The 19941-nt window shown below is 42.8% G+C and overlaps 1 protein-coding gene across 1 annotated transcript in view; it reads right to left on the bottom strand.

The window, feature by feature from the left end:
• Window positions 1–19261, bottom strand: part of CLVS1 (clavesin 1) — a 114057-nt gene extending 94796 nt beyond the window's left edge. The window contains exons 1-2 of the mRNA XM_010985797.3: window positions 19111–19261; window positions 6974–7601 (exon numbers count right to left, since the gene is read on the bottom strand). Of these exons, the coding sequence (XP_010984099.1) occupies window positions 6974–7428 (455 nt within the window). The 5' untranslated portion in view covers window positions 7429–7601; window positions 19111–19261. The remainder of the gene's footprint in view (window positions 1–6973; window positions 7602–19110) is intronic.
• Between the last annotated feature and the right edge of the window lie 680 nt (window positions 19262–19941).

Raw genomic sequence — 19941 nt, 5'->3', positions numbered from 1 at the left:
ACACCTTCCCAGAAAAAAAAGTGGTGAGTGGAAAAGCACCCGCTCCCTAGGAGCAGACAGAGTCCAGGTGGTTTTCTTCATTATAAGGTAGATATGGCAGCGTCCTTGCTTTCTGAATTGTGACCGCAGGAAAGGCAAGTACCCTGGTAACATTCATCTTCCCGACGTTTCGGGCCTGCAGGGACAAGGGGCTGGGGCGAGATGTCATTCTGGTGTTAGGAGCTTCCTTGGAGCTTCAGGACCTTGCCCAGAGCTGGAGGACTGTGTCCGGTCAGCATGTTTAAGGAGTGCATGCAGGAATGAGGGAGGCTTGGATTCATCCCATGAAATGATGAGTCTTGCCTGTTGGTGGGCACCACACCCACTTTCTCATTTGCTCAAACTGAGCTGATGAGCCCCTCTCCACTCGCTTTCTCCCCACTCACGGGAGGGACTAGACAGCCCCTCCGCTTTCAGCCCTCAGAATCATCTCCTCTTCTGGTGCACCCTCTGGTAAGGCACGCCCTCCACGGTCTGAGCCTCATGGGTTCTCCCACACCGAGCCACCCTGAGCTTCTTGGCTAGAAGATGGAGCTCAGAGACGGCTGTGAAAAAACCTTGCATGTGGCCCCTTAGCAACAACCAGTGATTCAGATTTTGATTGTCCAAAGCTTTGGAAGCCTTGAGTTCAGGGTAGGAATGAGACCACAGCTAGGGTTTAGTGGAAAAGCATAGATTCTATGTTCAGACAGATGAGGGAAGAATTCCATCTCTGTTATAGATTATCTACACACATAACAGAGATCCTTATGGGACTATGAGGGGAATTAGAAATCACATACACAAGACACTTGGCACAAAGATGCTCAACAAAGGGTGTTATTGACATTGGTGTGAGGACATTTTTAGACACGCCCCATGAGGAGTTCTCAAAGTGGGTTCTAGCTCCTCTGAGGGCTTTGGAAATAAGAAGGTGGTCGTTCTGGTGATGACGCTGCCTGGGAGAGGGGATGCTAAACATGCCACAATGCTCAACACAGTAAGAACTAAGCAGCTTCCAATGCCAGTTGTGCTTCTTTCCAGCATCTCTGCCCCTGAATCTCAGGTCCTCTCCACTGTGACTCATTGTCCTCATCCACATCTCTGTCCACCACCAGGAAATCCACTGACAGCCTTTCAGAAGCTCCATGGAAGATCTGACATACCTGATCACTCAGGGGCTGAGCAGTTGGCTCCAAATGTCTTTGGAATGAGCTTGGAATTGGAAACCCTGAGTCTAAATTTTTCCATCGATGAGTCATAGTGTTCCTTGATTAGAAAGGACCTTCTCCTCCCCTCCTCTGTTATTTGTACGTTAGTGATACTGAAACATTAAATCAGACAATGTACAGGGAAGTGCTTGGGAACCGTAAGGCCCCGTGCAGCTGCGTAGCGTACGGATGTGAGGTGCTATGTACTGTCACGTAATTGACTAGAGACAGCTTAAAGCTCTTCCCTTGGGAATCTGACTGGGCTGAGCAATGCTCTGCCAAGGGGCATATTGGAGCCTGGGGCACAAGTTAAAATCAATAATTCTTATCCTGCCTTCTTTAAAATTTTTGGTATTTTGTTCATCAGGAATTTTTCTTTGCATTAATTTTGATTCTGAAAATATTTTATAACAATATTATTTCCTTTGATGAGTAAGTGTTTGGGCGTCCCCCTTACATTTTGCACCCCAGGCACATGCCCCACCCCCTCACCCTCGTCCTGGCCCTGGGGCTGGGGTCTTGGCTCAGGCTCCCTAATCTTTAATCCAGATGGTTGTGCTTCAGTGCAAATCTTTTGTCCCTTGTTCCACGTGTTGGGGAAGGAGAGTCTACAGGATTCATCGCCTTCTTATAATAACTCTGTGTACTTGAAGGTAGTAATCAGGCTGTTCATCGCCTCCTTTTCTCTCCACTAAATCACCCTAATGGAGCTCTTCCTTAGAGCGCCTCAGCTTCCTCAAAGATCCAACTCATCAACTAATTTTCAACTTAGCTGCTGGTTTTTGAGCTTTCCGTCGTGAGAAACAATCGACACACTGACAAAAGAAGGTCCAGTGTAATTTTATATAATACGATTTGCGGTGCGTTTCCAGTTGTTTTTTCTCCCACTGGAGTACTTGGGGACCAGCTGGTCTACACACAGCACTAATGGGTACTCTTGTCATCTGTTGTGAGGCTTCTGTCACCTGGACCCCGATCCCCAACACTTTTCTTGTATCCTGAGACTACAAGAAACAAGATGGGTGGGGGCAGTAAGACCAGGCGGCTTCTCAGCACCTCCCAGCCACAACGGAGCTACCGTGGAGGACTTCTGGGCACGCTGGCTTGGGGTCTCAGCCGAATTTTTTGCACTTTTCAGGGGGAGGGAAATTAGTAATAGCATCAAATTCTGCCGACCTTAGAAAGAACATCTTGTGACCCAGTATCCTAGATATTTGCCTGGTATGAGGTTTTTTTTTTTTCTTAAGAAAAAAACTACCATTTATTGAACATCAACTAGTGCTAATCATGGACCCACTTTACAGGTGAGAAACTGAGGATAACAAGCATTTAAGCCACTTGCTAAGGATCCTGTGGCTGGTTAGGAGGCGGCTGGGATTGGAAGCTGGCCATCTAGCTTCAGAGTTTGTGCATTTAATGCCCATTCTTTTCTACCCTCGAACCCCATCAACTAGAGCAACTTAGTTAATACTCTCAACAGCTCCACATGCTAGAGTATCCCCATTTCCATCTGATAAAACTGAGGCTCCAGGAAGCAAAATACCTTGAGCAAGTTGAATGCTTTTTTTTTTTTAACTGAGCAAAATCCAGAAAAAATCGGCATGTTCCTCCATGCTGACATTCCCCTCCGTGGGGAAGGCATTCACAGGCAGATCAGGCCGTGTGAGCCGGTGCAGGTACGCCACTCAGAAAGAAGCAAGAAACAGATTGCTTTTTGATCAGATCTTGAGGGACAAATTGTGAATTCTTGCAGATGCCGGCGTGAGTTTAGGTGCGAAAGATCAAAAGGCTCACTGAGCAGTCGTGTCCCCCCGGGCCTCCATCACACACCGGGCTGGCGAACTGAAACGTACGCTCTGTTGACCCTGGAGGTGTCCGCTTCATTTTATGAATGAGTGTGTAGGTGCTGGTTTAATCTAACTCGTTTGGTTCAGCCTGGCAGCCCTAGGAAAGACAGAAGTCAGGTAGCTCCTGCTGAGACCCAGTTTCTGGAGGAGGCCAGCGTTTGCTCTGGTCCGCTGGAGACCCCGTTCCCCTCTCGGCACACCTAGCCCTGCAGGGCCCCTGGTGGACACAGCTCCCATCTCCCCTCATCCTGTGCTCCTGCTTGGGCTGTCTGGGTCTAGATGAATGAGATTTACATCGTTTTCATAAATATTAATAACCATTTTAATCTCAGTAAACCTTTCATAGGAGACAGTCAAATCACTTTCCAGTCATCTCAGGCTCCCCACGAGAGTCAAGTAATCATTTGGCAAAGCTGAGCCAACTCTTCAGGACTCCGGGCCCCGGTAGGCTAGGTCTGTGTGACATGAAACATGTCTACGGAGAAAGCAAATGTGCTAGGGATGGGCCAGGGATGGTTCACATGCATCGGCCCACTTCCGTTTTCAAATACTGTACCCCTGTCTCTATTTTTAATTTCTTTACCATCTGTGCTCTATTATTTTTGCAGTGGGATGTTTTATAATATTAATGATAATCTAGACACTACTGTTTATTAAGTGCATATCATGTGCCAAGCAATGAGCTGTGTGCCTTAAAAGCATTACTTCAGTCATTCCTTCAAATGCCATTATTGAAAAGCCATCATTATCATCCCCATCTTACAGATGAGAAAACTGAGCCTCAGAGAGATTGCTTGTCCCAGGTCCTATAACCAGTAAATCACATGACAGTATCTGGGTTCAAACAGGTTTGTTTGCTTCTGACGACCTTTGGCTGTCAGTGGGATAGCCTTACCTTTCACCTTCTTATTAAAACCAAAATGGTTTGGAACAAATAATATTCTACAATTTGAAAAAAAAAATTGCCTCAAGTAGACTCAGCCTTCTGGTGGGAGGGAGGAGGGGTGGAAGAAAGAGACTGTGTGTGTGTGTGTGTGTGTGTGTGTGTGTGTGTGTGTGTATGTGAGAAGGAGAGAGACTGCGAGAGAGAGAGGGAGAGAGAGATTACTTCAAAGAGCCTAGGAGCCTATAAAGTGAATTTTAAAATCCCTTTCCATCCAAGGGATCAGGCCAAATGAGTTTCGCATTCATGAGCCATTAGAGCTGGAAGATATCTCAGGGGTTACCTAGTTCAAGCGTTTTATTTTACACATGAGGAACTGAGGGACAGAGACGTCAAGTAACTCGTTCAAGGTTATCATCATCAGAAGGATTTGAATTATTCCCTCAGAGACTTGTTTCTTCTCGCTTCTCACACATTTTGAGATGCACACAGACCAAGGACTAATACAAGACAAGACATCTTACGATGATTTATCTCTTCGCGTATAAGTCATCCCTTGCTGGTGTTGGAGGCATCATCTGTCTCAGCAGATGGAGGTTCTAGAACACCGACCACAAGTGAGCACAAGTGACATCACCAGGCTCGCTCTCCATAATCATCACATTTTCCTGTTTCAAAATCCGCAATATTAATGTGCCGTTCTCAAGAGAACGGCTGTTCCCTCTAGTTTAAGGCTCATGTCCTGTGTTGATCGTTTGTGTCTCAGGAGGAGTTCTCCTATAGTGGATGGAAGTCAGCTGTTTGTATGTTTGTACCATAGCTGGACAATGGGTGGCCCAGTGAGCTCTTTGCTAAGAGAAACCTTGCGTTTTCATCACTGTCCTCAGTGCCTTAGCACTAACCCTGGCACACATTATATACTAGTCAAACGTTTGTTGGGTGGATGACACATGGGTGAGTTTAAGGACCTGCAGATCCTTCTTATCAGTAGAGCGCTGGAGCAAGAGGCTCATCCTTAATGCTTGTGGAACAACAGAATGGAACTGTGGCAGGGCAGCCCCGGCCCAGGTGCAGACCTGACCAGTTTCTAGGCTGAGAGTCTTAAACCATTCAGGTGCCTTTTCAGGGTTAGATTGGCCTATTCCAATTCACCAACCAGAAAACAGCAGTGGTCACTGAGGTGTCCTACACTACTTAAGAGGAATGGTCAAATGAAACAGTAAAGGGGCACCCTGGAAACCCCTTTTCATTATATTTGGAGGAGGGGTTCTTAATATATTTCTAAAATTAAACCTGTGTTTCCCCAAGTACCATAAAAAACTCAGTATGATCCCATTGTGAGAGCTCAAGCCACAGGTGGAGTTTTGGAGATTGATTCGTGCATTCTTTTTCATTCAACATTTATCGGCTATTGCTCCGTGTGCCAAAAAAATAAACATGAGAGGAGCACAGCCCTGCCCTCAAGGAGCCTGCACACTTGGAGAAGGTTAAGAAAGAACACACAAGTAGATGTGCAATTGCAATAAAGCTAGGTTAACATAGCTCGTTCTCAGGTCAGACCACTGGGGCTGACCCCCTACTCCATATTTCACTCGTTGTGTGACACTAAGTGAGGTACGTAACTTCTCAAAACCTTGTGTCATCAAATGTGAAATAGAGATCCTAGTAATACCTATCATGCAAAGTTCTTGGGTGGATTAAATGAGATAATATGTATATATAAATGCTTAGCATAGTATGTGGTACGTATTCAAAAATATGAGCTACAATAACAGTGGTTCTTACACCCCTATTATAAATGCTGTAATGGAAATATGCGAACAGAGGAAGGCACCTCACTTAAACAGGGTTGGGATGGGAGGCACATAAAGACTTCCTTCCCGAAGAGCCAGAAAGATCGGTGGATGAGTCAGTAGGCAGGCTACATCTGACATGGTTAGAATTGGCATAAGAAACAGTTGGCCCCTCCTTTAAGTGTCTGGTGGGGCAAGTCCAAAGACTTGGAAGCATGTAGAAGCTTTAGCTGTTTAAGGCAAGGCTGATACTTCCAGCCAGCTGGACCAGAGAGCACAAAGAAAGTCAGAAGGTGAAGCAGAACAGGCAAGAGATGCAGAAGGTGGATCATAAAGGGCTTTACTTTACTTTGAAGACCTTGCAAGTCATTGAGGAATTTTAATGAGAGGAGTGACATAACAGAATTTTGGAAGGGTTACATAGTCAGTATGGTGAAGACTAGAATGGCTCAGAGGAGGCTAGACCAGAGGCAGGAGTCTGCAGCGGTGACGCAGGTGAGGAATGATGAGAAGTTACACTAGGACAATAGCCATGGGGGCAAAGAGAGGCGGCTTTAAGAAGAAAGGGGTAAGGCTTGGCAATTAATTGGATGTGAGGAGCAAGGACAAGGAGCAGTCCAGGATGCCACCCAGATTTCTGGCCCAAGAGACTGGATGGATGGAAGACTGGATAGAGTGGGGAAGGTGATGCACTCATTTTGGGACACGTTGGGTTTGCAGTGCTTTATAGGACTGTCAGGAGAAATGGCTAGCAGGCATCTGGATAGAAAGGTCTGGCACGCACGCAGAAGCAGTGTCGGCTATTAGAGGCATGGTGGGGATCCAAGAAATTATTTCATGTATTGAAAACGCTTGATTTAAAGCCATCTACTGAATCCATTTTTGTAGTTGTTGTTAAAGATGAGAACACTGAAGACAGAATATATGTTTCTTCTAGAATACCGCCTTTCAACTTTATTAAAGTAAACGACCCACTTTGATGAATAGAATAATAACTTCTAAGGTCTCTAAGCAATTCTAGCACCGTGATTCTATTGTTCTAAAACATCGTAATCACCTTTTGATGACAGTAAACCCGTGGCCTTAAATTTTCTTTGCAGATGTGTGGAGTATGTATTTTCTAAATGAAAGCCCATTATCTGCAAAGGCATACAGCCCCAAACATGCAGTGACGATGCTTATGGAAAAGAAAAACCAAGTAAAGACACTATCTACATTTACCTACTCTGATCCCAATTGGCTGCAAACAGCAGAAGAATCTTCCTGCCGTAGTGATCGCGGTTTTCCAGCACTCCAGGGAACCCGTCAATGAGAGCTCTCTTAATGCCAGGATCATCGGCCTTGAAGTTTTTGAACATGTCCAGGTTTAGCTGGCGGTACTGGAAGTACTGGGCCAGGAGTCTAAAGGCATCTGCTTGGTGAAACTTCCTGGCTCGGAGAAATCTCAGGATGAAGGCATCATCTGTACGTAAAAATCCAATGTCAGGCCTGGTGATGATCATGTCCCTGACTTGTTGAATATCCTGGTGTAAAACATCTGGGTTTTCGTTCAGTTCCAGGCGAGCTTTCTCTATGGTCTCTGGGCTGAGTCCAGCCTGTAAATGGGTCATTTTGGACAGTTCTCCTTTCCAAGTACTTAATTTCTGATCTTTGTGAAGAAAAGAGACTGGTCCCATTCACGTGACGGTCTGCTGAAACTGCGACCCATTCAACAGTTTGTTCGATACCAAGCTGCCAGTGAAACAGACAAATAGAGGGTCTTCTTTTTGTTCCTGGAAAGCAGCAGGACATTCAGGTCCTAGGTGGTGGTGGCCATCCGAAAGAGAAGCAAAACCGAGGCCATGGCTTACTGCAAGACAGAGGCACAGAAGAGAAACAAGACAGATGATACAAGGAAAGTCCGGGAAAATTCACTGGAAATCAGAAAAGCAGTGTATTATGCTGTGGATCTGATTAGAGGAATAAAGAATATATTCTGTTTAAAATAGGATATTTGGCATAATTTTCTTATTGACAACTTCAATGCATAATATGCAAGTATTTGCAACGCGTTTCAGAAGTTTTAGTTAACAGTGTAGGGTCAGATCAGTAATAGATTGCTCTTTTGTGAATTGCCCTGAGAAACCCTGAGAGAGATCCCTCTCTGTTACAACGTGCTTTATGGGGCTGTTCTCAGGCCTCGCTATGCAGGAAAATTATGGTCTCCTATTACCTTATTTCCTCAAACAGCTTCTTTCACAGAAATACCCTCTCCTCTACCTTTTTTTTTTTAAGGCAGCCATTTGCAGCTTAACAATAAAAAGGGACTTTTAAAAGACATCTTATTTTAACCTCATGGTACCTAATTACTCAAAACTGAACTAACTGAACTGGAGCAGGGAGAGAAGGACAGGCTTATGGCTGGAGGCTTGACCTTCAATAATCAAATTCACCAGAAGCGAGACAGGGGCTCACGTGAGGACATTTACAAGCGGTTTTACTATCTGCCTTTGTCACTCTCCTGCTGAAGACAAAAGGACGTGAAATTCTTGGTTGCCTCCCTACCTAACTCAAAATCCATATGGGCTTAAAAGCCATTCCTTTCTAAAGCAACTTTTCTTTTGTCCTGAGATGTTACTTCACTTAGTGTTTTTAATCCCTGTGGATACATCCCTTACACTTTTTTCTACCTAAGTGGTACACAGAGAAATGCCCGTATGATTTGCATCTTTCTCCATTTAAATATAAGTGAGCTCTCTCAGTCATCGGTTTGGTCTAATCTAGAAGTTCCAAAACCCAGAAGCCATAGTAGCTGTGCAGACACTTGGAAGCATGTATTTTTCTTCTAGCTTTCCTGGGTCAAACTGTCTGCAACCAGAGGTAGAATATTTACTCCCAACCTAATTATTCATGCTTCATCATGGAAAATAATTCTAAAGACAAAATGAGTCTTTTACTTAATTTAGGATTAGAGGAATCTCTTCAGGGAGACAGCTCACACATTGCTGCTTTCTGTGGCCTTTGTGATATGGACGAGATAAAGGACAGTTCAGATAATGAGCATTCATTTTCAGGATAAAAGAACAGTAAAAATCTTATTTATGAAATGTTCACTTTGTAAAGTAATTTGTAAGAAAATAGCATTTAGCTCTGTAATGTATGAAAATATGAAATATGACAGCCTTTATTCTCACTGATTCTTAAGGATTTGGAAGAGTCAAGGAAATTAGTGCTATGAACTATTCTCAGGATTGGGAGAAACTTCAAAACCCATCTAGTCAAAGCCCATCTGACACCAAAATTTCCTCTAATAACCTCACCACAACCCTTCAAAAAGTTCCTTCGTTGAAAAGTTCTCCCTCCTGAATTCATCTCTACACCCACTGCAATCTACCTGTGACTGCTCTCACCAACCAATGACTGGGATGGTAGTATAATTTATTATCCAAATGGAAACAGTGAGGGGGGGCACTAATAATAGTACTGGAACAACATGCATAAGTGGGGATCATTCCAAGCAAACCCAGACGGAGGATCGCTCTCCTAGTGAATGACGTTTCTGTTGCTACGTCTGATAGGCAAATTTTGGTCACCTATTAAGGGTGACCTCTGTCAGCATTTGACATTGATGACTTCATCTTTCTTAAAACCCTCCCAGTCTCCCCCTCTTTTCTCTGACTCCATACACCCTGTTTTCCTCCTAACCTCTGTCCATTCCGGCTCAGCCTTCTGCTTCTGTGCTCAGCACTTCAATATGCTGTTTTCCAGAATCTGCCTCTTGATTTGACCACCTCCACGTGGAGAATTTAAGTCCATAGTGCTGTCCTGATCTTCAGGCTGCACATCCAACTGCTTACTTAGATGTCCCCTGGACACCACAAACTCAGTATGTTCAAAAGCAAACTGATCATAGTTCCTCATCCTGAATTTGCTGCTCCATGTCTGTCTCTGAGTGACTGACATCGTCTTCTGTGTAGTTCCCACGCTAGAAACCTGAGAGCCAACTATTACTGCACCCTCTCCCTCACCGCCCACATCCAGGCAATCTCTGCCGTGATATTCCTCAGACCTTCCCAGCTCTTTCCATCTGTTTTTGCCGTCTTTGTCTAGGCCACGTCACCGTTCGTCTGTTTAGTCCTGCAACATTCTCCCTCTGGTACCCTTGCAGCGAGCCTTCTCCTTTTCCAGTCCATTCTTTATGTTAAGTTGAAATCTACTCATGTCACTCCTTGATTGACATTGATCAATAGCTTCCTTTTCCCAGGATGAAGTATGAAATTTTGAGGCATGGTTTCCAAGACTCTTTATCATCTGGTCCCTGTCTGTCTGTCCACATTCACCATCCAGCCATGCAGCCACACTGAGACACTTGTGGTTTTTTCTCTCCTCTCCAGGTCTTGGCAAAGAATGCTTTTTTTGTCTAGGATGACCACTGATTAACCCCTCTTAACCCTTGAGGAGTCATCCTGGAGATCATTTTATCCAGGAACCTTTCCTGACCTTCAGAGGTCACAGGTAGCCCCCCAGCCCTGAGCAGACCACATTTTACTGCCATTTTCCTCTCTCTCTCCTTGCTCTGAACTCCTTGCACAGAATCTCATTAATTATCTGGATCTTACTCATGTGCATATCCCCAGTACAGTGCCTGGCACACAGAGGGTCAGCTTCATGAGCAGAACAGAGCTGCTTTGCTGTGTCCACCACCTATCCTCAGTGCCTGGAACAGTGCCTGCACTGAGTAGGTGCCATATGTATACACACAGATAGAACTAATGAATACAGGAAGTAGTCAGAATGTTTCAATGGGTAAGTGGTTTCCCCTTCTATTCCAGTACCTCTAGGACTATTTTCCTTAAATGACGGTGTTACAGCTGCCTTTGAATTTCCTCCCTCAGCTACAAAGTATTTTTTTCTAGGAGATGTTAGCCGAGACACATTGTATTTCAGATCGTGGCCTCCTGAAAGCATGCTGGGTGATGTTCACAGTTCCAAGCCATGACACAGGGTGCTCAGAGCACAAGGCAGAGCAAAGGCTCCTCCTTGACAGAATATTTAAAGCAGCTGGGAGCAAGTTACTTACCTTACAGCTCAGGGAACTCAACAATGTCGCTAAGATAAATTACTACGGGTTCAAGGGGAGAGTTGAGGTGGCGTTTTTCATGGCTTACTTCCACACATAGTTATGCCTCCCATCTATAATCTCTGATGTAAATTTGCTTCAATCTCTATCTTTATTCTGTGCTCAGCATACAGTAGAAGCTGCTGGGGAGAATACGCAAGCCAGGGTCACTGAGTTTCATACTTAAGATGAAATAGATATTTTTCATGAAAGGCAAATCCTTCATTTCAGAAGTCTGAATAGACTGCAACTTAAATAACAACTTCAACCGATAATATTTAAGGCACTCAAGATGCTATGCTCTACCAGAATGTTCTCCAGGTGTAGCATTTTCAATTGATTGCAATCTTTTGTTCACATGAAGGACTTGGTTCTCATTCAACTTTTCTGAATTGATCGAACAAGTATAAAGGATACATCAGCCTTGGTATCACTTAAAGAAGTAGGAATGGTGGTATTAATAATAGTTGCTTCAATTTATTATTTATTATAACTGTGTTTATTATGCCCCCAGGCACTTGCATACTCTCTTTTTATGTATTACATTATTTAATCCTTAAATGTATGAGTATATTATTGCCCCCATTTTTCAGATGAAGAAACTGAGGAGCAGAGATGGGAAATGACTTTCCCTAGGTTACATAGTTACTGAGAGGCAGAAACTGGGTTTAAGCTTGAGTAATATTCCTGCAGCCCTATGCTCTTTACTGCTGTGCTGTTCTGCCCTCATATGTAGTGGAGAGATTCTAATATTTACTACTTAAGACACACGAGACCTTTAGCAAGTCACTTTCCCTCTCAGAATCTCACTCTCCTTTCCAGAACTTCCTTCCGGACTTAGCATTCTGTAGGCCTAAATGTGCCTAAGGGGTTAACAGACATTTTTAGGTGGCCTAACACCATACTTTACAAATGTCCAGTTACCGTCTTGTCCTCGTATTTCACCGGTGGGTGACGGGACCTATTTAAAATCTAGCTATCTGTGTCTTTTTGCAGCTATCACTGATAAATGTGCTCTTCCTTTCTGTATTTTCCTGTAACTGAAAGGACAGGTCAAAGGCCCTGCCATTCTACCTGAAGGGCTGATGTTTTGCTGTGCCTAGTAGAGTGCCAAACACGGCCTGGGCACTGACGTGTCCTTGATCGTCCAAAAGGGCACTTTAGGCAGATTCATGTGAGCCCTGGAAACTCTCTCCCCCAATGATGGTTCGATCTTAAACTATTCTTTGTTCAGAGATTCTTCAAAATACACAAAGAATAACTCACTACACTCTCTGGGAAGTCCAAGGTAGAAGCTGACTTCCAGTTCTAATCCATGCCTTTTCTAATGAACTGGAAATTTAGGTGGCGGTATTTTTGTTTGAGGGGGAGGAAAGAAGTGCCTCCATATCATGACATTTGAAATCGTGGCATCCATAGAGTCCAGCTTTCTACTTCATCTCAGATTTCCACTAGAAAAAAATATATTTGTGTATTTCCTCATACAGAATTCAGTCTTAAGAAAGTGTATTTTCACACACACACACTTATAAACACATACCCTAGTCTTTATGAACCAAGGAATCTAAGTGGAAAAATTATTTCAGAAAGTGTAATAATTCAAATGAAATCTATTTTGGTTATTTTATAATCTGTTATTCTCCTTTATTTATTATCTTTAGAAACACACATTAGATACAGTGGTAACAATTAGAACAGTAAGAAGAATGTCTTATCTAGAAATATGTACATGTGTGTATGTATTATTTCAAAACATTTTACATCAGTTATCTTTTTTCATTGTTGCAATGATCTGGCAATAGGTGGAAGAAAGGTAATTCCCTGGGAGATGCTGAGAGTCATGGGAAATCATGTAGGTAAAAGTGCTTTGAAAATGAAATGCTCGTTTACATTTACTGTAATATTCTTGTTGATACCATATTTTTGTTGTCTCCAGGTAAATAAAAAGATATTGAGACCTAGAACAGCTAAGCACCAGGCTTAAATCGGATAATGAGCTAATATTAAAACTGAGGGAAAAAATAAACAAACATTCACTGAGTGCTTGTTATGTGCCTTGGGCTTTGATAGTACATGATCTAATCTCCACACCAACCTCCAAAGCTGGGTTATTACTTATTAGATGAAAGGATAAACCTGAGATTTAGATAGATTAAGTATAACTGGAAGAACGAAGATTCACACGCAAACCTGCCTGACCCAAAGTCCGTGTGTTGTCCATGACCCTACCCTGCCTCTCAGCGTAGGCGCTTTCTCTATACCACACCGGGTACCAGTTCTCTTAGATTCACTCACACAACAGGCACAGACCTACACCCCATCAGTCCTAAGAAAGAAAATATAAGGGATGTAAAATTGACCAAATTAGGGAGGAAACAGTGTATCATTGTCCTGACCAGAAGGATGGAATCTATAAAGACTAAATATTACTTGAAATATAAGAACATCAATAACTGATGAACATTATCTCAAATATGCATTGCTTCTGGGTGTTCCAAGTATTATGAAGAACAATTTCAAGTACACATAAATTTATATTAATACAAATATAAAATGAAAAACTATACCCATATTTGTTTTGTGGATTTCTCTTATAAGAAAAAGATGAAGGATGAATCTCAGTGATAAAACATGTCACATGATGGTCTAATCGACTACCTCAGCCATCAGTGTGAAAGGTATGTTTCCAAATGTTAAATGTGTATTGAATGAGATTTAACCCTTATGACTCTTCACCTTTCTAAAATCTCACTTGGAAATTTTTAACTGAGAAGTATTTTCCCCTAGGAATAATGCTGAAAGGAATTTTTATACTGAGTGAAATAAAAATAGACGGCTGCTGATGTATCAAAACCGAAATCAAAAATCACAGTGAGCAAAAATCTTTTTTTAAGTACAGTTCTATCTGAAGTCTTCCCTGAAAGACAGCATGCCCCCTTACTGCCAGTGGGGCCGGTATGTGCACCGCAGAGTTGGCTGATGATGACATTCTGTGATGCTAACCAGAAAGGCGTCTTATTTTCAAACGACGAATTTGAGGCTGACCATTAGGACGTGTAGGACTTCTCTGCATAAACACAGGCAAAGGAGCAGAAGCCCTGGGAGTAACAGATGGGCCCCCAATCCATCGACTTTCTATCAAACATTAGCCAACTTGCAGACACGAACTGTCTACACCCAGGGCAGGGAGAGCAGTCTGGAGGGATAAAGGGGAGACCTTTAATCACCTGAAAGTGTAGCGTGGCCAGGATTTAGTCCCTGGCTCATAGTCAACTTTCCATCACTCTTAGCTCGGTCCTAGCCCAGGGCTTACCTTTGCCACATAAATACTCATTTTGTAGGCTCCTTTGGCTCCCTTTAAAATAGCAACTAAGCACACAGTCATCTGCCCCATTTGCTCTCGCTCTTAAGAAAGATTAAAAGTAAATGGGAATGAGTTCTGTCAGAGTAGAGACACTGAGAACTACTACCCAAAACAGACACCAGATCAGGATTAGAATAGGCTGGGACTCAGATGAAGTGGACCCGTGTGACAGAGGAGGATGGCGTCCTGTTCTGGAACAATCTATACAACTTTTATCCTTTTAGTTTGCTTTGGAGAAAATAATATGAGGAGGTAAAGGGAAAGGCAGCCTGTAAGGAAGGCATGGGACTTTTCAGCCTCCTTACTGTGTTAAGTGGAAAAGTTTTTAGTTGAAGTAGTGTTTACCTTACACCTTACTGTATTTTAAACAGAGTCTACAGGGGGAAAAATTATTGAGACGTAGGAAATTAAACTGGAATGATTTTCTATGCCATTAAAACATCCCCATAAGAAGTCATTGGCAGTCAGTGCCCCAGTTTTAAAAACAGATTCTTGTGCCTCTTAGGAGTGTCAGTGAGAAAGGAAGGAAACGAAAATCCTTGGAAGAGGGTATTTCTCTAAAAATAGACTCTTTTTGAGAAAGAGAATTTGGAGGAATGTAAGAAAGGCAGGGCTCGCCCAAAGATGGCCGTTCAGCCCACCAGTCCCCTTTTCCTTTTCCACACAGTGCTTTTCCCAGCACATCTGTGTGACCGGGACCCTTCTTCTGGACGTGACCTGGCAGACTGTGGAAGTGGCAGGAATCAGAGTTAAGAGAACTGCGGGGTGGAGGTGAAATGCAGCAGAGGTGGGAGGACAGGGGCTGTTTGCATAACCTTCTCCTCAACTAGAGCTATGATTTCTGAGCTCTTACTGTCTCACAACTTGGAGTGGTTTTTGCTTTGTTTCAGTGTGAGTGATTATTTAATAATCAGGCATAAAGGTGGGGATGTTAAAAAAGGAGGGATTTGTTTTTGGCCATTGCTTCTCAAAGTGTGGTCCATGGACCCGCAGCATCAGCAGCTCCTGGAGCTCGTTAGGAATGCAGATGTCAGGACCCTCCCAGACCTGCTGAATGGGTAGCAGAATCCCCAGTTAATTTTGATGCTCGGTAATGATTGAGAAGTACTGACCTAGAAGGTTGGTAGTGAATCAAAGGGGTTGAGAAAGTAGGTTAGTGACCCCCAAATTCAGAGCTCACTCTGTCTGTGGACAGCAGTGCCACTTTGTCCAAGAGGAAGGCAAAAGCACCTCCAATGTGTTCCTTCCTTTTGGAGCACGGACACTCAAAAAAGATCATCCCGTTAATTGTTCTCACACTTCTTGCACGCTCTATACACCAACCAAAAGCAGTGAAGAAAGGAAGATGGGAGGGAGCAAGAGAAAGTGAGAGAGACGGAGAAAGAAAAGGAGAAAGGAAAGGAAAGAGAAAAGTCTTACATGCTTTGTTCATTTTGTTTTATTTTAACCACACATAAACCTAGACACCTTTTATTTGTAGAGCCTGGGATTGGAGTTCCCAGTTGCCATTCCCAGGCCCACTAGTACTCTCCTACTTCCTCTAAAACTACAAAATAGTGAACACTGAATACCCTATGTACTTGACACACATGCAGATATGGAACTTAACTTTACATAAGCCATTTGAGCAATAATAGAGGCTGAATTGATGTGATATTTTAAGAAGAAGAGGGTGGAGAATGCAGTCTGCACAGTATCTACAAATTGGAGATTTGGCTAAAAGGGTTCAGAAGACAAGAATGGATCATCTCAAACACATATGGGGAAATTCCTGCTGGCTCAGAAGTCAAGAAGAAGAAAAGCTCATAGAAAATTAGCCTCCCACACAGACACTTTCACACAATAACGGGCCTGTAAAGCGGGGAGCATAGGGTTACCTGGTGGGAGACAATATAATAACGGTCTGTGGGAGGCAGCAGAGGTAGTGAAGAACAATGAACCTGTTAACTGAACAAACGAAAGCTTTTTTTGGAGAGGAGAGTGACCAGTTGATTTCCCCATCCATGTAGAATCAAGCCAAAGAAGATAAACTTTCATTAAACTAAGAAAATCTTGGATTGGAAATTAAGCACAGTTTTCTCGAGAGGAATGTAGCACTTGGGGCTAACATTAGCAGCTACACTCAGTAGCTACACTGCAGTAATTCATACTGTGGATCTCCTCCTGAAATGAATTTATTCTGGTAAAATCTGGATGAAATGAAGAGTAATCAGAACAATCAAAATTTGGGAGAAAGGTGTAATGAGGGAAAAGATCCCTCTTGGCTTGAGAGAAATTTCTGGGCTGATTGCATGTGGCCAAACCTCATGCTTTCTATACCCAGCCTGCTTCACTGCCTCCTCTGAGTCACCATGTAAAGAGACACCGGAGAAGAGCCAAGTCAGCCTGGATCCACTGACTAAGGGTGGCTCCCCTGGGAAACTGTGCAAAGTCGTGAGTAGACTTTTCAGGGTTACTGAGGGGTCCCTTTCTAAAGCCTGCAGAAGTGAACAGACACTACCAATTCTGAGGAGTTCTCAATTCCTCCTTTTGGGAAATGAAGGGCCTTCCAGCTTTATACTCCATGATTCTAAAAGGATGCACCCCTCTGTGAACATGTCTACAAAAATGTATGGTGCCTCTCTGCGAGAAAATATGTTTTCTGTTCACCTTTATTCACATTTTATAAAAATGAAAAAGTTCTGTTATTGAAAATATGTAAAAAAGCAAAATAGCCCTTAATTAAAAAAAAAAAAAAGAAGCCTGGATAGCAGCACTCTATAAAAATTAATAAGCTCAGCATATCTCAGTCAAAGAAAGGCATCCCTTCTGAGACAGATGCCTGTAAATCTCACTGAAGCAACATTGTTTTGACATTTCCCCAACCTCAGGAAATTTTATTAAGCATAGGAAGAAGTAGCATTGAAGGCACTAGTTCCTGGCCTGAGTTTCTGGTTCAAAGCAGCTAGAACTGGCAATATGTACACTTTTAAAAATTGTCTGGGCTGAGCCATTCTTTGCAGACAGATAAGGGAGTTTTAAGAATCGTCTTGCCTGGGGACTTGAGAGGTCTGGTTTACTGTGGATATTATCAATCTAAGGACAATCTATGGATGACCAAATATTCTCCTTCTCTAAAATCCATTTCACCAAATATTTTCCCTAGTTTTCTTGGTTCAAAAGTGAGTGAATTTTAGAGGCAGATAGAATTAATTCTCAGCAGTAAATAACTTTTAACAAAATACTACTTGTTCCTTATTCAAGAAGAGTATTTGGTGGGAATTTTTTTTCAAAACTTCCAGCAGATCCTTGTTTGTACCTATTCTTTATTTTTGAAAGTGCCTCTGATGATAACCAAGCTGGTTTAGACAAAACTTGCTTCTTTTTTTTTCAAAGAAGCAGAGTAAATGTACAAGGGCAATTTTTAAATTAACTTTTTCCGTACTCTGGTTTGAACTTCGTTGTTAATGTGACCTGACATTATTCCCATATGAAAGAAAATATGATCCATCTCATTTTTAATAAAGATACTGATTTTATGAAAAACAACTTGCTAGAAAAAAAAAACATTTTGCTTTTCAGTAATAATTGATTAAATGAGTACCCACCGAAAGATTTTTATTTATGACAGGTGCAGGCACTTCTTTTCTGAGGTTTGTTAGCTCTAATAAAATAGATGATCCTGGCTACATCAAAGAGGTGCTGTAACTTGGGTTTGGACCTTCAAGATATTTGAAGATGTTCCAACTTCCTTTCAGTTGAAACAGAAAATCTTAGCACTCTAAAACCAGAAACCTGGTAGAACACAGTTATATAAAATGCCTTTTCAATTTTTTTCACTCTATTACCCTTTACTATTATAGGAAAATGGTGTTATCGCCTGATTACTGAGAAAGCACACAACATTCTCGCCTTCCAAATCCGAGTCAGTCCTTGGCTAGGATGAACAAAGCCAGGCCATCTGCTCTGAATATCATTACTACTTTGGCCATTTGGGCAAGGGATCTATCTTCCCTGCTTCAAAGAGGGGTTTAAGATTGGAAAATTGAAATTAGATAAATAGACAGGAAGGGACATTTAGACAGAGAACACTTTCCAATGAGAGCCCCATTTGTTAGATTTTATCATCACCATCATTTTAATTTTTATTCTGGGGTTAATCTTTGGGGGTCTCCACTTCACAAAACATTTCATTAAAGAACTTAATTCCAGAGTTTCTACAATAAACACTTAGGAAGGAAGACCGGTGTGGGGGTGAATATGAGTCATCAGTCACCCCCCCCCCCCCCGGCTTCCTGGTGATTCTCCATTGGAAAACCAGGAACACAGACTGAGTTTATATATCTGTTATACCGGAATAACATTATACCCCAGGCCATGTTAATTTCCTGAACTGAACAGCCCCTAATCTGCTGAAAGGCAGCTGGCTAACTGCTGGTGTCTGGCAAGTGCCCCATCTGTCCCCCGCCCGGGGTCTCTCTCCTGTCTTCACTTTCCCTTTCTCTCAAGCAGGCATCTCTCTTTGTTTCCAGGGGTGTAGTCCACCTGAACTTTCCTTCCTGTGCCTGAAAACTTGGGCTCTTTTCCTCTATCCTGCCGACCTCCGGCTTTGTCTAAGTGACAAGACACAGTTGTGTTGACTGTAGTTACGGCGCTGGTGATGGTGGAGATCATGACGGTGATGGTGGAGATGGGGGTGCTGATGGTGTAAGGAGCGCAGGCTGAACGGGCGCCGGGAGGAGGATGGACCACGGAGACGGTGGAGAGTGGGGTGCGAGAGGGATGGCGTGCAGAGGGATTGCAGGTGGGAGCTGTCCACGCACCGAAGTGCTGAAACGCCGCAGCCATGGATCGCAAGAGCAGGGAAAGGCGGGGAGGCGCTGCAAATACAGAAGGGAGAAAAAAGGCAACAAATACCTTCACACGGCCGCCCAGCCTTGCTTTGGGAATGTGTTTCTGCAGGTGTCCTCGGTGCTGAGCTGAGTGGGTGAGATCCCCTATTCTGGCAGGTTCGGGCTCAGATTTCTCTAGAAAGCTGTGAATGAGAGCCCCGGCTCCTAGGGGCTGTGATTTTGGTAGGAGGCGTGTGCGCCCGAGACTCTGTCCTTCTATACAGAGCCTGGCTTTCCCCTGGGTCCTAAATGCCTCCGAACCGTTGCTCTCTCCCTGTTCCGTCAAGACAATGCGAAGAATTGCTGTAATCTTGTAACATCTGGGACAAAAAAGTCCGGGAACCGTTACCTTCCCCCCACCCCACAGAGAACCTTAAAAAACAAAATCTTTTAAACAGACTAATGCAAGCTCTGAAACAGACCCGTGTCTGTGTGTGTGTGTGTTTGTGTGTGTGTGAATTTAACAAATGAGAAAGTATTCTAAGCCTATGGGGAAAAGGATAGATTATTTTATTAAGAAATGTTGGTAAGAAAGTGAATGATTTGGAAAAGATTCAAATTAAAGCCCTATCGTACCAAAATTAATTCCACATAGATTAAAAAGCTAACTAAAAAAGTAAAAAATAAATAAATAAATAAAAATAAAAACTAGAAGAACATAAGAAATATTTTACCAATTTCAGAATAGGGAAGATTTTCTAAGCTCCAGAGGAATAGAAGCAATCATAAAAAAAAAAAAGGCCAGTAAGTGTTAATGCATAAAAATACTTTTGAATGTAAAAATATCATAAAAACACAAATATAAATGACCACTTAGAAAAACGCCACAGCAAATGTATGTTTCATGCATAAAATA

Source organism: Camelus dromedarius, chromosome 30 (genome assembly GCF_036321535.1).
Source record: "Camelus dromedarius isolate mCamDro1 chromosome 30, mCamDro1.pat, whole genome shotgun sequence".
NCBI lineage: Eukaryota > Metazoa > Chordata > Mammalia > Artiodactyla > Camelidae > Camelus > Camelus dromedarius.
This window is presented reverse-complemented; position numbering and strand designations above follow the sequence as displayed.